Raw genomic sequence first — 21793 nt, forward strand, 5'->3', positions numbered from 1 at the left:
CCATCCATCCATCCTTTGTGCTAGGTATAACTCCAATCAGTAGAGAGTACCCCAGCACCGCCGATTGCCATTGACTCCAGTTTTGATAGGGTTCCTGGATGCCACTCACAATCAAATTCTGCCTTGAAGTCAAGAACAGTCACCCTCACCTCTGGCATGTATAAAGCTGTAATGAGGTCGGGTTGAGTGGCCCTTGCAGAACCCAACCTGAAAGTCGGTGAGCAGGTTATTGTTAGGTATGTGCCACCTGATAGCACAGTTGGTGACCTCTTCCATTACTTTACTGATGATCAAGAATAGACTGATGGGCAGGAATTGGCTGGGTTGGATTAGCCCTCCTTTATTTTGCATACAGGACATGTGTGGGCAATGTTCCACAATGTAGCTGTAGTGGAACAGTTTGTCTCGGGGTCCAGCAAGTTTGTAGCGCAAGCCTGCAGTACTATTGCCGAAATGTTGTTGGGGCCCATAGCCGTTGCAGTATCCAGTACCTTCAGTCATGATATCAAGTAGAGTGAAGCAAATTGGCTATATGTAGTTTAATTGTCCAACACCATCCACAATGAGATATGGCTTTGATCTGATCCATTGGTTGTGGAATTTTTAGCTTTTCCTATAATTTGCTGCTTATGCTGTTTTGAGCACAAGTAGTTCTCTGTTGTAGCTTCACCAGGTTGATACCTCATTTTTAGGTATGCATTCTTCATTGAACCAGAGTTGATCCCCTGACTTGGTGGTAATGATAGAGGGGTATATGCTTGGCCATGTGGTTGCAGATTGTGGTCGAGTACAATTCTCTTGCTGCCGATGACCCAGTGTGCCTCATGGTTGCCCAGTCTTGAGTTGCTAAATCTGTTGGAAATCAATCTCACTGATCGTAGTGATAGTGCCACCCAAAAAGATGGAGGCTATCCTCTGTGTGAAGATGGGACTTTGTCGCCACAAGGGCTGTGCAGTGGTCACTTCTACAGATAATGCCATTGACCAGTGCATCTGCGGCAAGCAGTTGAGGATGAGGTCAAGTAAGTTTTCCCTCTTGTTGATTCCCTCACCACCTGCTGCAGACCCAGTCTAGAAGCTATGTCCTGTAGGACCCGACCAGCTCGGTCTGTAGCAGTACAACTGAGCCACTCTTGGTAATGGACATTGAAGTCCCCTACCCAGAGGCGGTATCTGGGACATTATCTGTCAGGTATGATTCCATCAGCTGTTGCTTGACTAGTTTGGAAGAAAGCTTTCCCAATTTTGGCACTAGCCCCATATTATAGTGGACGGTGCCCAACTCTGCCGCTTCCTGACTGCCAAATTTTAAACCATATTTTTCTGGAGAAACAGTCACACAGGCTCGAAATGCTGTCTCTCTCTTCACTGGTGCTGCCAGCCTTTAGGCTTTTTTCTGTTTTCGGTTTAATTTGCTCCCTGTGCTCCAGGAAATCAAACACAGGCAGCAGGATTCTCCGTTTCTGAGACTAAGTGTTGACACCTGTGCAGAATTTGTGGAGTGCTACGACAGCAAAACTGGCACCGCACCTGGATCGATTCAGCTACTGTTAAGGGGTTAGCACTGGCGCCACATGGAAAACAATTGATTCCAATGAGAAACGGTGACTGATTCACTGGGTCTGAGATTGACACTCGGGAGGCTGACAAGCTGTAGCAGCATGTGCACACTTCAAGCCCCACACACGCACCATCTGAGCCAACAAGATGGCAGCGAAGAGAGCGGCCCCAAGATTCACCGATGCCGAGCTGGAGATCCTCCTGGACGCGGCGGAGAGGCGGTTGACCCTGTATCCTGGTCGAGGAAGGAGGCTGCCAGCCGTCGCAGTCGGCGGCGACAGCAACACTGTCCGGACCAGCCAGCAGAGTATGTTGGCAACCATACCAGCCACCTGGTCCTGGTGCCCTGTACACCAAGGCCACCAGTTACCCATCCCCTGCCACTGCACGATCACGCTCCTGGTCGTTGTATGGGCATTGTTGTAGTTGGTCTCCACGTCTGTCTGTGGCCTCCGGATAGGCATCGCCAGCCATGATCGCAGTGGATAACCCCCGTCACCCAGGAGCCAAGGGCGGGGGAGCTTGAACATGTCGGGAATCGTCGAGTGTGCCAGGATGAAGCCGTCGTGCACACTGCCTGGGTATGGCGCAGACATGATGCATATTTTGCAGCTGGTGCTCACATATCAGCTGCACGTTCATAGAGTGGAACCCCCTTTCTGTTTGTGTAGAGCAGCCTGTCATCTGTAGGTACTCGTAATGGACAGGCATCCCATCCATCATCCCCAGGACACTGGGTATGGTGGCAAACCCCACTGTTCAGTCATCCTGTTGGGCTCTGTTACATTGAAGTGAATGTATTGTGCTGACTGGGCATATAGGGCCTCCGTGACAGCACTGATGCACCTGTGCACCGAGGTGCGAGAGATCCCGGACAGGGCTCCACTTGGCACCTGGAAGGACCCTTTGGCGTAGATGTTCATGGTGACCGTCACCTTGACGGCCACCGGGAGAGGGTGCACTTCTCTCATACTGCCATGGTGCCAGGTGTGCCATGATCTGGCAGATATGTTGCACTGTCTCCCTGCTCAGCTGGAGTCTTCGGCATGCCCGGTCCAGCAGGTCTTCAAATGACAGGTGCTGCCATTCCATGCGAGGCCTCATGCGACACCACCTCCTCCTTCTCGGCCTGTTGGGCGGCCTGCTCTCCATCCTGTGCGGCTGCCTCCTGTTCCTCTAGGGCACGATTCCCCCCTCCTCCTCAAGCAGCACCAGCTCCTACAGCTGCAGGTGAAACCCCAGGGCGGCAGCGGCTGGCAGGAAGGCCATCATTACTGGTTGAATTCTAATATGCATTGTCTGCAGGGGATGAAAGGCAGACATGTTAGCATGGTGCGTACCCCCGTGCCCAACAAGGTCCAATGGGCTACATGGTGGCCCTGATTGGCACTGCAGGCTCTGCCCCTGCATGTGTCCTGTCCCCCAGTAGGGCTAGGGTGGCCATTGCCCACGGTGATCCGGGCCATTGCCCACGATGATCCGCCTGATTCCCCGCCAATGGGAGGCTGCTCGAGGGGGAGGGGGCACCCATACAGCCGGTGTACAAGGTGCGCAGCAAGATGGTTACCTTTCAAAGCCATGGCAATGGCAGTCCATGACTGGACACTGTCCCAGGCCTGTGGGGGAGGTCACCCCAGCCACATGGGCAGCACGGTGGCACAATGGTTAGCACTGTTGCCTCAGTGTCCGGGTCCCAGGTTTAATTCTGACCTCGGGTGACTGTGTGGAGTTTACACTTTTTCTCCCCGTGTCTGCATGTGTTTCCTCCGGGTGCTCCGGTTTCCCCCCTCAGTCCAAAGATGTGGAGGTTAGGGCATTGGCCATGATCAAATGTCCATAAATTAGGTGGGGTGGCAGGGTAAGTTGTGGGGGATTGGACCTAGGTAAGGTGCTCTATCAGAGCAAGGGCCAATGCAGACTCGCTGGGTTGAATGGCCCCCTTCTGCACTTTAGGGATTCTATTCTGTTCACTCAGCCTGCTCCCCCGTCACCCCCCTCCCCCATCCCCAGCGAGCCTGGCCAGTGTCTGGCACGGCAGCCCACAGTTGCACCTCTGTGTACTGCCTTCGCTCTCTCCCTCATCAGCCACTATGTTTCACGATTTTTAAAAGCACAAGTGAACTGCCTCGTTGGGAACTCTGCCCCGGGGAATGCTGGGTCGGGCCCGCTAATGATATGCTAACGGTGTTTATTCTACGTGCGTTCCATGCCGCATTGACACTGCTGTTGATTGTTCGCCAAAATGCATCAGCCAACGGAGGATCCCGCCCAACACACTTAAATGATTTAAAACTGATTAATTGCTGCTTATTCTTCAGATGGTTAACTTGAGCTTCAATAAATTAGCTGACTCCCTCAATTAGGTTACTGTATTACAATTAGTTGCAATTACCTCCCACTTATCCATTATTCAATATTTAAAATGCAGGTTGTGGTTCCAGTTCATGTAGAAGTTGTAATGAGTGTGGTTTGGGTGCGAGAATTATCCGAACCAACCTTGTTGTTCTGAAGAGTTGAGTCGCCACCTGAGGCACTGTAAGGTCATTCACTCTTTCAATAAAAGATGAAACGCAGTTCTGTCCACGCTCTCATTATTTGTACTTGCACTAATTTTATCGTGCTTTTCTTCAATATTTCTATCCCAATGAAAGGGAAATTACATATTTTTATTCAAATATTAATAACACACAATTGTTGAAAGTAGATGACATGACAGAAATATCAAGCTAGTTGGTAGAGAGAGCATATAACGGAACCATTCAGATCCAGATTCTGTGGTCTCCAAGACTGTTAGTCTCATGGTCTCATGGTTTCCGGCTAGGAAGGGGGAAAATTAACCTCTGTTCTCCTATCTAAACTCTGTTCACTGAACTGTTGAAATTGGTCACTGGGCATGGACCAGATCTCTCTCTCTCACCACCACCCGCACGCTCCTGCAGCTCCAATTGTTGTCTGTGCTCCCATCTCATACACTGCGAATAGCCACTTGAGTGCAAGGTACCAAAGAGCAATTGCCAGCTGTGGAACTGCATAAATAGCAAATGGTAGTACTTTGAACTGTTATATTGTAGAATTGAATTTTACCAGCATAAAAACATAATTCTCATTTCTTAATTTCTGCCCTGCAAGGAACAATATGAACTGTATTGCGAGATGGGCTCCACCTTCCAGCTCTGCAAGATCTGTGCAGAAAATGACAAGGATGTAAAAATAGAACCCTGTGGTCATCTAATGTGTACTTCCTGTCTTACAGCCTGGCAGGTAGGAAAGAATAAGTTGGACCGGTCAGTATCGTGAGTAATTATATATGCATTTATGCAGTCTGTCATTGGAGATGTTCTGTTCTCACTTTCACTTTACTCCTGCTGTATGTAGGCAGGTCACAATAATACCGATGGGGAGGGTACTGTAAACCACATCCATAATCTGTCTGCTTACCTGCTGCTCTTGTCCGATAAATAATGAGAAAATCACTTCATAAAGAATTATTAAAAGTAGTAATTCAATTAAAAAGATGCATTTTCCAGCACTTAAATGCAATTTTCCAATGGTATAGTGAGGTATTGTAAGAAACTAAGTCAGTTTAAAAGAAAATGTGAATTGTTTTATGAAGAATCTCCAGTACAGCCAGAATGACTAAACCACCAAGTGAAGATATTTCACACGATATTACATAATTTTATTGTGAATGTTTGTGTGTCTCACTGACTAGTCTGTATCTCTTGCTCACTTTTAATGAGAAGAGGAAGTAACTCGGGATAGCTAGTTTCACCGAGCTAACTCGGGATAGCTAGTTTCACCGAGCTACCTAGGGATAGCTAGTTTCACCGAGTTAACTAGGATAGCTAGTTTCACCGAGCTAACTCGGGATAGCTAGTTTCACCGAGCTAACTCGGGATAGCTAGTTTCACCGAGCTAACTCGGGATAGCTAGTTTCACCGAGCTAACTCGGGATAGCTAGTTTCACCGAGTTAACTCGGGATAGCTAGTTTCACCGAGCTAACTCGGGATAGCTAGTTTCACCGAGTTAACTAGGATAGCTAGTTTCACCGAGCTAACTCGGGATAGCTAGTTTCACCGAGCTAACTCAGGATAGCTAGTTTCACTGAGCTAACTCGGGATAGCTAGTTTCACCGAGCTAACTTGGGATAGCTGGTTTCACCGAGCTAACTAGGGATAGCTGGTTTCGCCGAGCTAACTCGGGATAGCTGGTTTCGCCGAGCTAACTCGGGATAGCTAGTTTCACCGAGCTAACTCGGGATAGCTAGTTTCACCGAGCTAACTAGTGATAGCTAGTTTCACCGAGCTAACTAGGGATAGCTAGTTTCACCGAGCTAACTCGGGATAGCTAGTTTCACCGAGCTAACTAGGGATAGCTAGTTTCACCGAGCTAACTAGGGATAACTAGTTTCACCGAGCTAACTCTGGATAGCTAGTTTCACCGAGCTAACTCTGGATAGCTAGTTTCACCGAGCTAACTCGGAATAGCTAGTTTCACCGAGCTAACTAGGGATAGCTAGTTTCACCGAGCTAACTCGGGATAGCTAGTTTCACCGAGCTAACTAGGGATAGCTAGTTTCACCGAGCTAACTAGGGGTAGCTAGTTTCACCGAGCTAACTAGGGATAGCTAGTTTCACCGAGCTAACTCGGGATAGCTAGTTTCACCGAGCTAACTCGGGATAGCTAGTTTCACCGAGCTAACTCGGGATAGCTGGTTTCACCGAGCTAACTCGGGATAGCTGGTTTCACCGAGCTAACTCGGGATAGCTGGTTTCACCGAGCTAACTCGGGATAGCTGGTTTCACCGAGCTAACTCGGGATAGCTAGTTTCACCGAGCTAACTCGGGATAGCTGGTTTCACCGAGCTAACGAGGGATAGCTGGTTTCACCGAGCTAACTCTGGATAGCTAGTTTCACCGAGCTAACTAGGGATAGCTGGTTTCACCGAGCTAACTCAGGATAGCTAGTTTCACCGAGCTAACTAGGGATAGCTAGTTTCACCGAGCTAACTCGGGATAGCTAGTTTCACCGAGACTGATCAATAATTCAACATTAAAAAAAAAATTCAGAGTACCAAATTTTTTATTTATTTTTTTGAATTAAGAGCAAATTAGCGTGGCCAATCCAGCAAACTCGCTCATCTTTGGGTTGTGGGGGCGAGACCCATGCAGACACGGGGAGAATGTGCACAGACTGATCAATAATAACTTGAGATTTCAACATCTTCTATACCATTACAGATTAGTTGTCTTTGTCAAGAAAACTTAGATTTGATTTGTCCACTGGTCTGTTCTAGCAGACATTTAACAAAATGCCAGAGCTCGAGGTAATGAATGACATTTGGAATGTTCTGGCCAATTAAAATGATGAGTTCAGTTCTCATGCTTTGAGGACTGCAGTGATAATCTCTTATTTTCTATTTCTGGAATGTAAAGTTTGTGCTACTATTTTTATTTCTGTGCAGTTACAATTTTGCAAGGTTATGGGATGTGGGCGTTGCTGGCTGGCAAGTATTTATTACCCATCCCTAACTGCCCTCCATTTCTTTTTAAAAAAATAATTTTTATTGGAATTATTTTACAGAAAATATAACAACAAACAATGAAATACAACAAAATAACCCATAATAACTGTAACACCCCCCAGAACGTATCAACGCATGTATCACATCCCCCCCCCCCCCCCGGTTGCTGCTGCTGCTGTCCCAGTACCCTATCGTTGAGCCTGAAAGTCGAGGAAAGGTTGCCACCGCCTAAAGAACCCTTGTACCGATCCTCTCAGGGCGAATTTGACCCTCTCTAGCTTGATAAAACCCGCCATGTCTTTGATCCAGGTCTCCACGCTTGGGGGCCTCGCATCCTTCCATTGTAGCAAGATCCTTCGTCGGGCTACTAGGGACGCAAAGGGCCAGCACACCGGCCTCTTTCGCCTCTTGCACTCCCGGCTCCACCCCAACCCCAAAAATCGCGAGTCCCCACCCTGGCTTGACCCTGGATCCCACCACCCTCGACACCGTCCTCGCCACCCCCTTCCAGAACTCCTCCAGTGCCGGGCATGCCCAGAACATGTGGCCATGGTTCCCTGGACTTCCCGAACACCTGACACACCTGTCTTCGCCCCCAAAGAACCTACTCATCCTAGACCCGGACATGTGGGCCCGGTGCAGCACCTTGAATTGGATGAGGCTAAGCCGCGCACATGAGGAGGAAGAATTAACCCTCTCCAGGGCATCAGCCCATGTCCCGTCTTCGATCTGTTCCCCCAGTTCCCCCTCCCACTTAGCTTTCAGCTCCTCCACTGACGCCTCCTCCACCTCCTGCATAACCTTGTAGATATCAGATATCTTCCCCTCTCCGACCCAGACCCCCGAAAGTACCCTGTCACTCGCCCCCCTCGCGGGAAGTGAAGGGAATCCCTCCACCTGCCGTCTAGCAAACGCCTTTACCTGCAGATACCTGAACATGTTCCCCGGGGGGAGCCCAAATTTCTCCTCCAACTCCCCCAGGCTCGCAAACCTCCCATCATTAAACAGATCCCTCAGCTGTCTGATGCCCGCTCTGTGCCAACCCTGAAATCCCCCATCAATGTTCCCCGGGACGAACCGATGGTTCCCCCCTAGCGGAGCGTCCATCGAGCCCCCCACTTCTCCCCTGTGTCGCCTCCACTGCCCCCAAATCTTGAGGGTAGCCGCCACCACCGGACTCGTGGTATACCTCGTGGGAGGGAGCGGCCACGGCGCCGTTACCAGGGCCCCCAGGCTTGTATCTCCACAGGACGCCCTCTCCATCCGTTTCCATGCTGCCCCCTCCCCCTCCATCACCCACTTGCGCACCGACACATTGGCCGCCCAATAATACCCCGAGAGATTGGGTAACGCCAGCCCCCTCCATCTCTACCCCGCTCCAAGAAGACCCTCTTCACCATCGGGGTCCCATGCGCCCAAACAAAACTCATGATGCTGCTAGTCACCCTTCTAAAAAAGGCCCTAGGGATAAAGATGGGCAAACACTGAAAGAGGAACAAGAACCTCGGGAGAACCGTCAGTTTGACGGACTGCACTCTACCCGCCAACGATAGCGGCACCATGTCCCACCTTTAAATTCCTCCTCCATCTGCTCCACCAGCCTGGTAAAATTAAGCTTATGGAGAGTCCCCCAACTCCTGGCCACCTGCACCCCCAGGTATCTGAAACTCTTCACTGCCCTCTTAAACAGGAGCTTCCCAATTCCCTCCTCCTGATCACCCGGGTGCACTACAAATACCTCGCTCTTGCCTAAATTTAACTTATAGCCCGAGAAGCCCCCAAATTCCGCTAACAGCTCCATCACCCCCGGCATTCCCCCTCTGCCCTCCATTTCAGAGGGTATTTCAGAGTTAACCACATTACTGTGGATCTCGAATCATATACAGTCGAGGCTAGGTAAGGATGGTAGATTTGGTTCCCATTCACATTGGTGAATGAGATGGGTTTTTACAAAAAAATCAACAATGTTTTCATGGTCACGATTAGACCATCCAGATCATCCAGATGTTTATTTAATTTAAATTTCACCATCTGCCGTGGTGAGATTTGAACTCTGGTCCCTAGATCTTGTCCTAGGTATCTGTATTAGTCCAGTGACAATCCCGCTATGCCGCTGCCTCCCATGTTCTGTATAGTTAATTATGCATGTTTACCCATGCAAAATGGTTGAGATTAAGAATTTGGCATGTGAAGAATTGTTATAAGAGCCCCAATTGTAGAATTCCATTCGGTGTTGTCACTAGGATTTCAATGTAACTTCATGCTGTACAGAAATTGGAGGAGTTCTTCCAAGTGTGAGTTACCTGTGGAGAGAATATACATTTAGAGGTGAAGTTAGAGTTGGGTTAAGTAAGAATGGTTACAAGTCTGGTGTCTCGTGGGAGAATGTCATGAACTAAGAGCATTGCAGAACATTAAAATTGTATGTTTTGGGCTATGGTGTTTTGTATATGGCCTCGTGGCAACACTGCGATGGAACCATGTTTGAGTTCCACTGCACTGCTAATTATTTTCAGAGTAATGATTGTAAAACTCCATTTGACATGGTGTAAAGCACTCTGACACAGTCTCAGACCCTTTGCAAAGGGAATTTGCTTTAGTAAATTCAACTGACTAAATTCCATGTGCTCTGCTTAGGAATCTGAAGGTCAAGGCTGCCCATTTTGTCGCTGTGAAATAAAAGGCACTGAACCAATAGTCGTGGACCCCTTCGACCCCAAAGATGGACCTGGCCAAGCTCGGTTTGGAATGGATACAATGTTATCCCCGAATTATGAGGATGAAGATGATGACCGCGCCGATGAATTGTTTATGATGAACAAGCTGTCAAGTACCAAGGTAGCTATAAACTTTTGTGCATTTTTCAAAGTCCAGTGAATGGAGCTTTCCAGGGTTCACTGCTGTTTGTGTAGCAGTGTCTGCAATGGTGGCGTGTATTGTCTCAACTTCTAGCTTACAGCAATATAATATTTTATCCATTAAATTAATTGGAATCAAATTTCGAAGAATAATGATTGGAGAAATGTTGGAGATTTTTACTGGTTTGTTGTACCATTCACATTTTAATACTGAACAGTGAAAATCTTGTTTTCGTATTTATGCATATTTTGTATCCAGGCTACGGTAAAATTTTCCTTCTGAAGGATCTAGCTTTTATTTTTGAGACATGATTATAATTCAGAATGCTGAGCTAATAGCAGATTGAAGATTATTTACTGAAGACTACGCTTAAATTACTAGTCCCAACTTCAGAAAGAGGTATGGTCCAGATATTGGCACTAATTTTCAGTTCGATACCAATGTTACAATGGGTTCTATATTGAAATGTAATTTTGTTGTGGGAACCTGCTGTATATTAAACATAACAAATGGCAGAAATAATCTAATATTGTAATAATGTAAGGAGAGGTTTCCGCTGACTAACAATTAAATTAGAAAATTGATAGTTGACAAATCACAGCTTGTGATACAAGTGTATCTCGTGCTCTCGAATTATGCCAGGAACGGGAAGAAAATCTCAATGTATTTTTGTATCAGTTAGCTACAGTGCCACCAAGTGACACAAATTGGAAGTGATATAAATTAAATAATTGTTTCTCAAACAAGTAAACAATAATAAAAAGAAGGAAACGTTAAAGGGAACTCTTTCTCACTTCCCTCACCAACTCAGCAGTTTGATTAGAAAACCAGCATTTGAACAATACTGCCTGGATCATGTTATTTCTGAAGTTGCTACTCGTAATGTGCTGCATCAGTCAACTTCCGTGCCCGTGGCTGGTTTAGCTCAGTTGGCTGGATAGCTGGTTTGTTATGCAGAGCGGGTTCAATTCCTGGACCGGCTGAGGTTATTCATGAAGGTCCGGCTTCATGAAAGGTGTGGTGACCCTCCAGTTAAACCACCACCAGTCAGCTCTCTCTCTCAAAGGGGAAAGCCACCTGTGGTCACCTGGGACTAAGGCAAATTTATTTGGCTACTGTTATCAGCAATCTAGAAATGAGAACAAACCTTCAATAAACAAGTAATACTCAGGCGCAGTTATTTTTTTTTGCTTGGCAACTGTGACCTGTGGTAACCGGAGGTAATAGAAAATTATTATCTCATTGACTTAACAAGTACATGGGATTTGTTGTCAGCAGCTACCATTTTGTTAGATTGAATAAACTGACATTTAAGACTTCATGATTACATTAACTGGTTCGTATTCTAATTTCTGTGTTGTGACACCAATATATATCACTAATGTGGCTCCGTATGTCCTGCATGAGTCAGAACTGTGATAATTGAAATGGCACAATTTTCTTGCTGCTTTGCACTGCAGAAGGTGACAAACGGTTGAATGTAATTTTGCAGCGAGCAAATGTTCAAGTCCTTGCATTGTTGCACAAATTTGTTTCCTTAAACGATTGTAGAACTCTGCTTATTGGTATTTTATTTTGTTTAGGATTAGATATTAGTTGGCATTAGAAGCTCGACTTCTACATTTTATGGACAAGGCATTAAAATAGTTTACTCTCCTTCCCTTAATTCAGCAAAAAAAGTCAGGCATTTGCCCGCTCATCAAGTAACTCCAGTAATCCTTCTATTATATAATAGTGTTGAGCCTGGATTATAATCCTGGATCTCGCCATTGACACCAATATATTTGCTAAACATTGTATAGTTTTCCAAGGAATGATATTCGCAAAAGTTGAGTTTAGTTTATGTATTGCTTTATCAAGCCCTTGCAGTACCCTAGTATAATAAATACAAAAGCCTCGAACTGGGACGCTGCTGACTCCATTAAAAAAACAATGACGGACATCCCCGACCTCGAATCCCACCAGCACATCATGCAGGAGGCATCTTCAACAGTATACAGGACCCAGAGGCAGACCAGTCCAACCCAGATTAGGGAACAAATCTGGAATGACGAAAGAACTAAACACCTCCATGGATGGGGTGGGAGGGAACCTGTGACGATTCAACCGCCCCGCCCACGTTCACAAAGTCTACTCCCGTGACTTCTTTATAGTGGGTAAATTGATGCTTCAAGGGTGGTATGGGAGGAATACTCCGCTATAGTAATCTCTGACCACGCACCACAGTACATGGATGTGAGGTTGGAGATGGGCCAGGCCAGAGCCCCCCATGGAGGGTGGCCAAAACCCCCCTCTCCGACGAGGCGAAGGAATGTCACAAGCCATCAACGAGTATGTAACCTGCAAACATAATGGGGATGTCTTACCCTCCACAATCTGGGATGCACAGAAGGCAGTGATAAGGGGGGAAATAATAGCATACAGAAATCTCAAGTTCAGGAAGGAAAGGGTGACGAGGCAATGGTTGATCGACTCCCGATTGGAGGTGGATCAGCAATACTCTACGGCCCCGACCATGGAGCTGCTGGCAGAGAGAAAAAAAACGACAATATTCGCCTCCCCACTGGGGGGAAAATAGTGAACCAGACAGGGGACAAAGCCAGCCACCTATTGGAACACCAACTGAAAAAGCAGGCAACCGCCAGGGAGATAGCACAGATGAGGAACGGAAAGGGCAGGATTCGTCACGGTGCCAAATAAGATCAATGAGGCTGTTGTGACCTTCTACCAGGGACTGTCCACCTTCAACCCCCCCGGAGGGAGACTTCAAGATTAAATGGTTTCTCCACTGGCTGGACATACCAGCAGCGGAAGAGGATAAGAAACAGAGACTGGAAGCACTGCTACCACTGGGGGAGGTCATCAACCCCATACACTCGGGGAAGGCACCAAGTGCGGACTGATTCCTGGTGGAGTTCGCTAAAACCTTTACAGAGGCACTGGCCCTGCACCTGTGGGAAATGATCAATGATTGGCTGTCGAGAGGAGCCCTGCCGGCCATGCTGGCACAGGCCTTGATATTGCTGATCCCTAAAAAAGACCCGTGAAGTGGAGGTCATACAGATCCATCTCCCTTCTGAACACTGACGCCAAAGTCCTGGCGGAGGCTCTGGCCAGGCGACGGGAGAGTTGCGGGCCGCAAGCCATTGTGGAAGATTAGGCGGGGTTTGCCCAGGGCAGACAGCTAACATCAGATACCTGCTGAATGTGATTATGATCCCGCCTGGGGAGAAGACCCCAGAAGTGACCATCTCCCTAGATGCAGGGAAGGTCTTTGACTGAGTCGGATGAGGTACCTCCTGGAGGTGCTGGAAAGGTTTGGGTTTGAGCCAGGTTCACAGAAGCACGAAGCCGGGATGCCCGGTGTTCCCGCTGCTATTTGTTCTGGCAATCGAAGGGGTGCAATGCCATCCAAAGGGGTGCAATGCCATCCACTCTACATGGATGACCTGTTCCTCAGACTCAAAATCCCTAGCCAGCATGGGAGGAATAATAGAACTCCTGAGGGAATTTGGAGCCTTCACTGGTTACAAATGTAACCTGAGCAAGAGCGAACTCGTCCCCGGAGCCCCCAGGGGGGAGAACCAGAGCTGGGGATGCTGCCATTCAAACCAAATTCCTATTCCTGGCGATCCAGATAGCTCACGACTGAACATGGATGCATAAATGGAACCTGTTGTGTCTTGTGGAAGAGGTAAAAAGAGACCTGTGGGGGTGGGACGTGCTCCCACTCTCCCTGGCGGGATGACTGCAGACAATAAAAATGAATATGCCGCCAAGATTCCTATTCCGATCCCTGCCAGTTTTCATCCCCAAGGACGTCTTCACCAAGTTAGATAAATTAATTGTGGCACTTGTATGGGCTGGAAAAAATCCCAGAATCCGTATAAGCGTCCGACAAACAAGGCGGAATATGGGAGCTTGGCACTGCTGAAACTCCTATTCTGAGAGAGCCGGAGGCGGAATGGGTGCAAATTGAGGAGACCTCCTGTATAGAGACCTCCCTCCGAGCACTGGCCACGGCCCCAGTCCCATTTCCCTGCACCAAGTACTCGAGAAACATGTGGTGGTGCCCATGCTAAGGACCTGGAACCAGCATAGGCACCATTTCAGCCTTGGGTACAATGTCTGCTGTGGCCCCCATCTGATAACACCATAAATTCAACAATAGACGCCTCCTTCAAAGCGTGAGATAGGATGACGGGGGTACTGACTGTAAGAGACTTCTATGCAGATGGTAGAGTTGTGACCCTGGGGGGACTACCAGAAAAGCTCCAGCTCCCAAAAGGAAACGAGCTTTGATACCTGCAACTGAGGAAGGTCTTCTGCAAGGAGACCGCAACGTTCTCCCAGCTACCCGGACACGCTCCACTGGACAGACTGCTAGCATCCGGCAAATTAGGTGACGGTAACTGCGCTGACATGTACAGGCAAATGTTAGAGGAGGTAAAGGCCCTGCTGGATGAGACGGTAAAGATGGGAGGAAGAGCTTGGCAGGGACTCTGAATTGAAGCACTCCGCAGGGTGAAAGATACCTCCTTATGCACAGGACTGAAGGGTAGTACAGGAGGTGCACTTGACCAGAATACGCAAGAGCAGATTTTACCCGGAGGTGGAGGACAGATGTGAATGGTGCCGTGGAGGCCCTGCCAACCACACCCACATGTTCTTGTACTGGACTGTGCTGCAACACCCTGGGCATGTGCCCCTTCAGTTCTAACCCCACAGACCCCAGAATCCTAATACAAGTGAATTAACTAATGATTGGGATTTTCCATAGTGACTGCTCTAATGAATTACACACACCAGATTTATAAGTAAAATATTAACAAGCCATTTATTAATAAAAAGATGAAAATATAAGGAAATAACAGGATAACCATCTTCCAGAGTACCTAATCCCAAGATCCCATCCCACCCTCTACCCAGACACACTGATACCAGATAAGGGTCAGCGAGGAATAAAATAAAACCAGAATTAAAAGCGTAGGTCTGAGATGAGTCTTCATTACCGTGGTGCAGCCTGTAGGAAACAGGTTTACTCCAGAGGGTCAGGTTGGCGCAATTCTGTCCTTTGACCACCAGGTGGTGTTTCACCTAAGAACTCCAGGCCCGCGCGATTCTGCTCTTTAGCCACCGGGTGGAGCTAAGTTCAGGGAGTTCAGATCAGTGCAGTTCTTGCCACCGCCCACCAGAGGCTGCTGTACACCAGATACTCAGATTGGTGCACTTCTGCCTTTCTACCACCAGATGGAACTTTCATCTGTGAGAACAATATAGCTGGTTCTGGAATTCAGCTGTTTTCACTGGTCTGATTCCTGTACAACATAGAACATAGAACATAGAACAGTACAGCACAGAACAGGCCCTTCGGCCCTCGATGTTGTGCCGAGCAATGATCACCCCACTCAAACCCACGTATCCACCCCATACCCGCAACCCAACAACCCTCCCCCCTTAACCTTACTTTTTAGGACACTACGGGCAATTTAGCATAGCCAATCCACCTACCCCGCACATCTTTGGACTGTGGGAGGAAACCGGAGCACCCGGAGGAAACCCACGCACACAGGGGGAGGACGTGCAGACTCCACACAGACAGTGACCTAAGCCGAGAATCGAACCTGGGACCCTGGAGCTGTGAAGCATTTATGCTAACCACCATGCTACCGTGCTCCCCATTGATAAAACACTGGCGGTTTTATCACAAATAATATTTCTGCCTTCTCTCTTACCTGTTGTTTAGTTGTTCTGTGGATGTCCTAGTGCATGAATTGCAAAAGGTTAGTGTTTTGGTGCAGCAAGTATTCAGCCAAGCTAATCCAATGTTATTGCAGGAAAATTGAATACAAGAGTGGAGAGGCATTGGTGAGTCCACATCTGGGGTAATGTGAACAATATTGTGCTCCTTAATTAAGGAAGGATGGAAATGCATTGGAAGCAGTTCTGGGGCCTCACGGTAGCATGGTGGTTAGCATCAATGCTTCACAGCTCCAGGGTCCCAGGTTCGATTCCCGGCTTAGGTCACTGTCTGTGTGGAGTCTGCACGTCCTCCCTGTGTGTGCGTGGGTTTCCTCCGGGTGCTCCGGTTTCCTCCCACAGTCCAAAGATGTGCGGGTTAGGTGGATTGGCCATTCTAAATTGCCCGTAGTGTAAGGTTAATGGGGGGATTGTTGGGATACGGGTTACGTGGGTTTAAGTAGGGTGATCATTGCTCGGCACAACATCGAGGGCCGAAGGGCCTGTTCTGTGCTGTACTGTTCTATACTAGTTCAGAGAATATTTACTAGACTAATACCAGCTACACGAGGAATAGGCGAATGGTCTTATGAGAAAGGTTGGGCAGGGTAGAGTTTAGAGGAGTAAGAGGCGGCTTGATTGAAACATACAAGATCCTGAGCGGTATTGACAGGATGGACGTAGAGAGGATGTTTTCTCTTAGACAATCTGGAACGAGGAGCCACTGTTTAAAATTAAGGGATTGCCCATTTAAATCAGAGATGAGAGAATTTCTTTTCTGAGAGTTGAGACTTTCAAATTCTCTTCCTCAAACGGTGGCTGAGGTAGAATTTTTGAATCGCTTTAAGGCAGAAAGATAGATTCTTGATAAGCAAGGGTATGAAACATGATTTGGGGTAGGCAGGAATGTGGAGGTAACCTAAAATTAGTTCAGCTATGATCTTGGGGATAAGGCACATGTGGATAGGGAGGCGAGGGAGGAATGACATAAAATTTGGCTATCCGTCTGTATCTGCTGTTCTTTACTTGGGCTGTCTCTCTCATGGCTGCCTGCTTTCTCAGCTGGTGAGCTAGCAGGCGGCTAGCCTTGTCTCCATGCTCACAAGAGGTCTCCTGTGTCTGGCGGAGTTGGTATACTGCTTTCCTGGTAGACAGCAGGTTAAAGTCCATTTGTAGCTTTTTCCTCTCCGCCAAAGCTCTACGGTCAAGGCCTCCGAGTACCTTCTGTCAACCTCCAGTCTGGAGTTGATCAGTTGATGCCTACTTGCCCTTTCTTCCCTATCTCTGCGGGCCTTGTAGGCAATAATTACTCCCCTAATCACAGCTTCAGTGCCTCCCAGAACATGGAAGGTGAGACTTCCCTGTTCCGGTTACCTGATGTTTTCCCCATTCTGATGTTTAATCTGTCCGCCAATGGGTCCTGTACACAGTTAAAGCTGCCCCCACCCCCACAACACGAGTGTGGTGGACCCACTCCCGAGGTCGATCTGACTCCCTCCTCCCACGGTGTTGGTATCCCCTCTCTCTCCTTGCTCACCCTCCCCTGCACTCTGCTTCTCTCACCCCTTCCGTTCTATGAACTGTTCCCTTACTCATAGCGAGGCAGTACAGTCCCACTCAATATTGTCCATATCGATTGCATTCTCTGTCTTCCACACCACTGCCTCCTTTGCCGTTTGCCTAACCTGTTAGTACGGATGAACTCGTCCGCCTCTGGTTAGTAAAATAATGCTCCTTGTTCTGGTATGTTACCCAGAGCCTGGCTGGGAATAACTTCCCGAATCTAGCATTGTTTTTGTACAGGTCTGACTTTGCGTGGTTGAATTCAGCCCTGCGCTTTGCCAGGGCCGCCCCAATCCTGTGTCCCTCCCGGCTACTTGCCTTTGCTTGCTGCGCCCAGCACCAGATCCTCTCCCGATCCTGGTACCTGTGCAGCTTGGCTATTATTGCCTCCGGCTGCTCCTTGGGCTTTGGTTGGAGTGACCTGTGGGCCATGTCGATTCGGCAGCTTGGGGAAGCTGTCCCTTCCAACCAAGTTGCCCAGCATCTGGGCCATGTAATCGACTGGTCTCTGCCCTCAATCCCCTCTGGCAGGCCCACTATTCTCATGTCTTGTCGGCTGGATAGCTTCTCTTGGTCCTCGACCTTCCCTTTCAGGCTTCCTTGCGTGGCCACCATCCTCTATCTTGGCCTCCAGGGTGATTGTTTGGTCGCTCTGGCCCATCAATGCCTTCTCCAGTTCCTGTAACATTTTCCCTTGGGTTTCCAGCCTCCTGCCCATGCCGTTAACTGTGGTCTGCATGGCAGCCAGCACCTCCGCCACCTTGACTGCCGTTTGAATCTCGGCCTTAATCTCGTCCTTCATTGTGGTTAGTTCCTTTGTTAGGAGCGTTTTCCAACCATCAGGGGGGGGGGGGGGTGCTGTCTGGCTCGCTGGTCTCCCTCTCTCGGGGGTGACCAGGGACCTCGCACCTCGTGGGTCTGCTGACCCGTTTGGTCGCTGCTCCTGGCCTTTGCCGCAGTTTCTGGCTTCCCTGCAGCCTCACAAGCTACTGCTTCCTGCCGTTATTTTCCTCTGTCTTGTCTGTCTTTGCTGTTTTCTGAAGGAGAGCCTCCTGATGTGCAACTGCTCAGCACATCCCTGTCACTGGAAATCTTGTGCTAACCACTTGTTTGAGCCGGCAAGACTGGACGCCACCTTTGGGACACGGACAGAGAAGGGGCTGGAGGGAGTGAGTGATTTATTCCTGGAGGGGGGCGGTTTGCTGGCCTGGAGGAATTGAGGGAGAAATTCGGATTGGCAGGCTCGGATGAATTTAGGTACCTCCAGGTACGGAGCTTTGTGAACAGGATGTTCCCAGATTTTATGGTGGTGCCGCCATCATCCTTATTGAATTTTTCTTCATGCCCTATTCCCAGGTGATGGGAAACCTGCTCCAAGGCTCCCGATGTCAGTCTGTAAAGTGTAGTGGCATACATTAATGGCTTGGAGGCAGAAAGATTCTTTTCCATCAGAATTCCTGAATTCCACTTTCTAGTTTCCCTTATCAGCAACATGGCAATTGTGTCCCAATATCATTAGCACCAGTATTCTGCGCTATTAAAGTTTTTTACACGTACTGGAACTCGCTGCCGGAGGAGGTGGTGGAAGCAGGAGGGACGATGGTGACGTTTAAGGGGCATCTTGACAATTACATGACTAGAATGGGAATGGAGGGATACGGACCCCGGAAGTGTAGAAGATTTTAGTTTAGACGGGCAGCATTGTCGGCGCAGGCTTGGAAGGCCGAAGCTGTACTGTTCTTTGTTCTTGTAAACCAAAACGGTATAACATCTTTGTCCTGTTTGCATTGAGTAATTCTGTTGCGGGTCCTTCTACATTCAAAATTTTTTGTTTACTGTTAAAATCCTTTTTGCCGGAAGTTCGAATGTTTCACTTTTCTTTACCGAAGTGTTTGGTTTTCAGCCGTTTGTCAGGGTACACCATTTATTCTTTATCCCTATAGTTGACTTATTTGTGTCAAGTTATATTTGACCTTACTTGTCCAATTTTCTATCCTCTCATGAAGGCACTCACTGGGTGTCAACTGCACTCCAAAAGATAATTCCTCATGTATGAGCAAGAGGGTGAGACTCGGGCCATTTGCCTGGGGGATAATTTCGGTCGAGCCCGACGATGTCTTGCCTCTGTGACCCAAGATGTGTTCTTTCTGTAGGAGCAGAAAGAAGTTGGGGACTAATTGGCTAATTTTACCCTATATTTCTGTCAATTATTTGATGTTTTTACTGAAAAATGGTAATTTGTACTGCTGATATTAATCAAAAATATTTGACGCTAGTAACTGTGCACAGAGTTCAATGTAAGCAACGCTCAGTATGTTAGTTTGCAATTTGTTTCCTAAACAGATTGAACGACCACCCTCTCCAGTTACACCAGCTCCCAATTCTGCGCTTCCACCAGTTCCTCCTCGGTTAGACCTGCTGCAGCAACGATCACCCACTGTGTCCTGTGCACCTAGCCCTTGTGTTTCGCCTAAGGTAAGGGACTCTTTGATTGAGATGATATTATGTATGTGTATAGACAATATCACTGAGGCGCAGTGTGTTGACCTATTGTGACCATACATTGGTAAAGCGGTGTGTAATGAATAATACGTTTGTGATTGTGGCCTGGCTACCAGATAAAAGTAGATAGCTATCTAGCACAAAGGGAGAAAGCAATAGAAAGTTATGCTGATAAAGTTGGATGAAGAGGGGTTGGAGTAGGCTCGAGTCAAACATTAACACACACACAGGTGAATTTGAATTCCTTAGGAAGGAGCAGTGCTCCGGAAGCTAGTGTTTGAAACAAACCTGTTGGACTTTAACCTGGTGTTGTAAGACTTCTTACTGTGCTCACCCCAGTCCAATGCCGGCATCTCCACATCCTGAGAGAGGATGTACTGGCTCTGGAAGAAGTACAGAGGAGATTCATCGGGTTGATTCTGGAGTCGAGAGAATTGGTTTATGAGGTGAGACTAAGTAGACTGGGACTATACTCATTGGAATTTAGAATGAGGGAGGATCTTATAGATACATATAAAATTATAAAGGGAATAGATCAGATAGAAGCAGGGAGGTTGTTTCCACTGGCGGGTGAAACTAGAAATAGGGGGCATAGCCTCAAAATAAGAACGAGCAGATTTAGGACTGAGTTTAGGAGGAACTTCTTCACCAAAAGGGTTGTGAATCTGTGGAATTCCTTGCCCAGTGAAGCAGTTGAGGCTACCCCGTTGAATGTTTTTAAGGTAAAGATAGATTTTTGAACAGTAAAGGAATTAAGGGTTATGGTGAGTGGGTGGGTAAGTGGAGCTGAGTCCACAAACTTCAGCCATGATCGTATTAAATGGTGGAGCAGACTCGAGGGGCCAAATGGCCCACTCCTGCTCCTAGTTCTTATGTTATATTAGGTTTTTAAAAAGTAAGGAAGGCGCAAGCTGGAGGGAATCATTATTGAGTTGGTGAATTTTATCTTCAGTCCTGTCCAGCAATGTTACGGACACGATATACCATTGCTCTGAGACGTGGAGCTGTATTCAAATCTAGAATGGAAATGAAGGAAAGAATGTTGGCATTATGAAGAAAAGTGGGCTCCTTGGATATAGTTTTGGCAAGGGATTGCGTGAGTTCCATTTGAGATCACACAATAGTAATGCCTTGAACAAAAACAGAAAATACTGGGCAATCTCAGCAGGTCTGACAGCCTCTGGGAGAGAGAAGAGAGCTAATGTCTGGATGACTCTTTGTCAAAGATGCTGAGATTGTCCAGTATTTTTTGTTTTTGTTTCAGATTCCAGCATCCACAATAATTTGCTTTTATCTTAGCAATATCAAGAATGTGGGTAGCAAAAAGGTCCATTAAAAGTAAGCGGTGGTAACTTTCGACTTATAGATATGAAGAAGCTGCCTATGAAGAATATTTTTTTTAAAAAAATAAATAATTTTATTGAGGTAGTTTTTGGCTTTATAAACAGTTACAGACATCATCAGAAAGGAAGCAAAAAAGGCAAAAATGTGCAAACATTCACGTACTTTCAATACTTCCATCGTAACATATTGCACAAGCCCGCTCCCCTCCCACCCGTACTACCCGCCATATTTTCCCTCCTACTCTACTCTACCCCCCACCCCCCCTCCCCCCACCCCCCTGCTGATGCTCACTCTCCAGCAAAGAAGGGTGAACCCCTGCACAGATCCCCTCAAGGCGAACTTAATTTTTTCCATCCCCAGGAAACTCGACATGTCCGCAAGCCACCACTCCGTCTTCGGGGGCTTTGAGTCCCTCCACGCCAATAATATTCGTCGCCGGGCTATCAGGGAAGCAAAGGCCAGCACATCGGCCTCTTTCTCCCCCTGGACCCCCGGGTCCTCCGAAACCCCAAAAATTGCCACCCCTGGACTCATCACCACCCTTGTTTTTAGCACCTGGTGCTAATGACCCCCGCAAATCCCTCCCAGTACCCCCTCAGCTCAGGGCATGCCCAAAACATGTGAACATTGTTCGCTGGTCCTCCCGCGCACCTAGCGCATTTGTCCTCTATCCCAAAAAATTTGCTCATCCGAGCCACCGT

The 21793-nt window shown here is 47.8% G+C and overlaps 1 protein-coding gene across 1 annotated transcript in view; it reads left to right on the forward strand.

The window, feature by feature from the left end:
* Positions 1-21793, forward strand: part of cbl (Cbl proto-oncogene, E3 ubiquitin protein ligase) — a 163429-nt gene that overhangs the window by 124962 nt on the left and 16674 nt on the right. The window contains exons 7-9 of the mRNA XM_038778675.1: positions 4690-4821; positions 9723-9923; positions 19590-19721. Coding sequence (XP_038634603.1) covers positions 4690-4821; positions 9723-9923; positions 19590-19721 — 465 coding nt within the window. The remainder of the gene's footprint in view (positions 1-4689; positions 4822-9722; positions 9924-19589; positions 19722-21793) is intronic.

Source organism: Scyliorhinus canicula, chromosome 19 (genome assembly GCF_902713615.1).
Source record: "Scyliorhinus canicula chromosome 19, sScyCan1.1, whole genome shotgun sequence".
Classification (NCBI taxonomy): domain Eukaryota; kingdom Metazoa; phylum Chordata; class Chondrichthyes; order Carcharhiniformes; family Scyliorhinidae; genus Scyliorhinus; species Scyliorhinus canicula.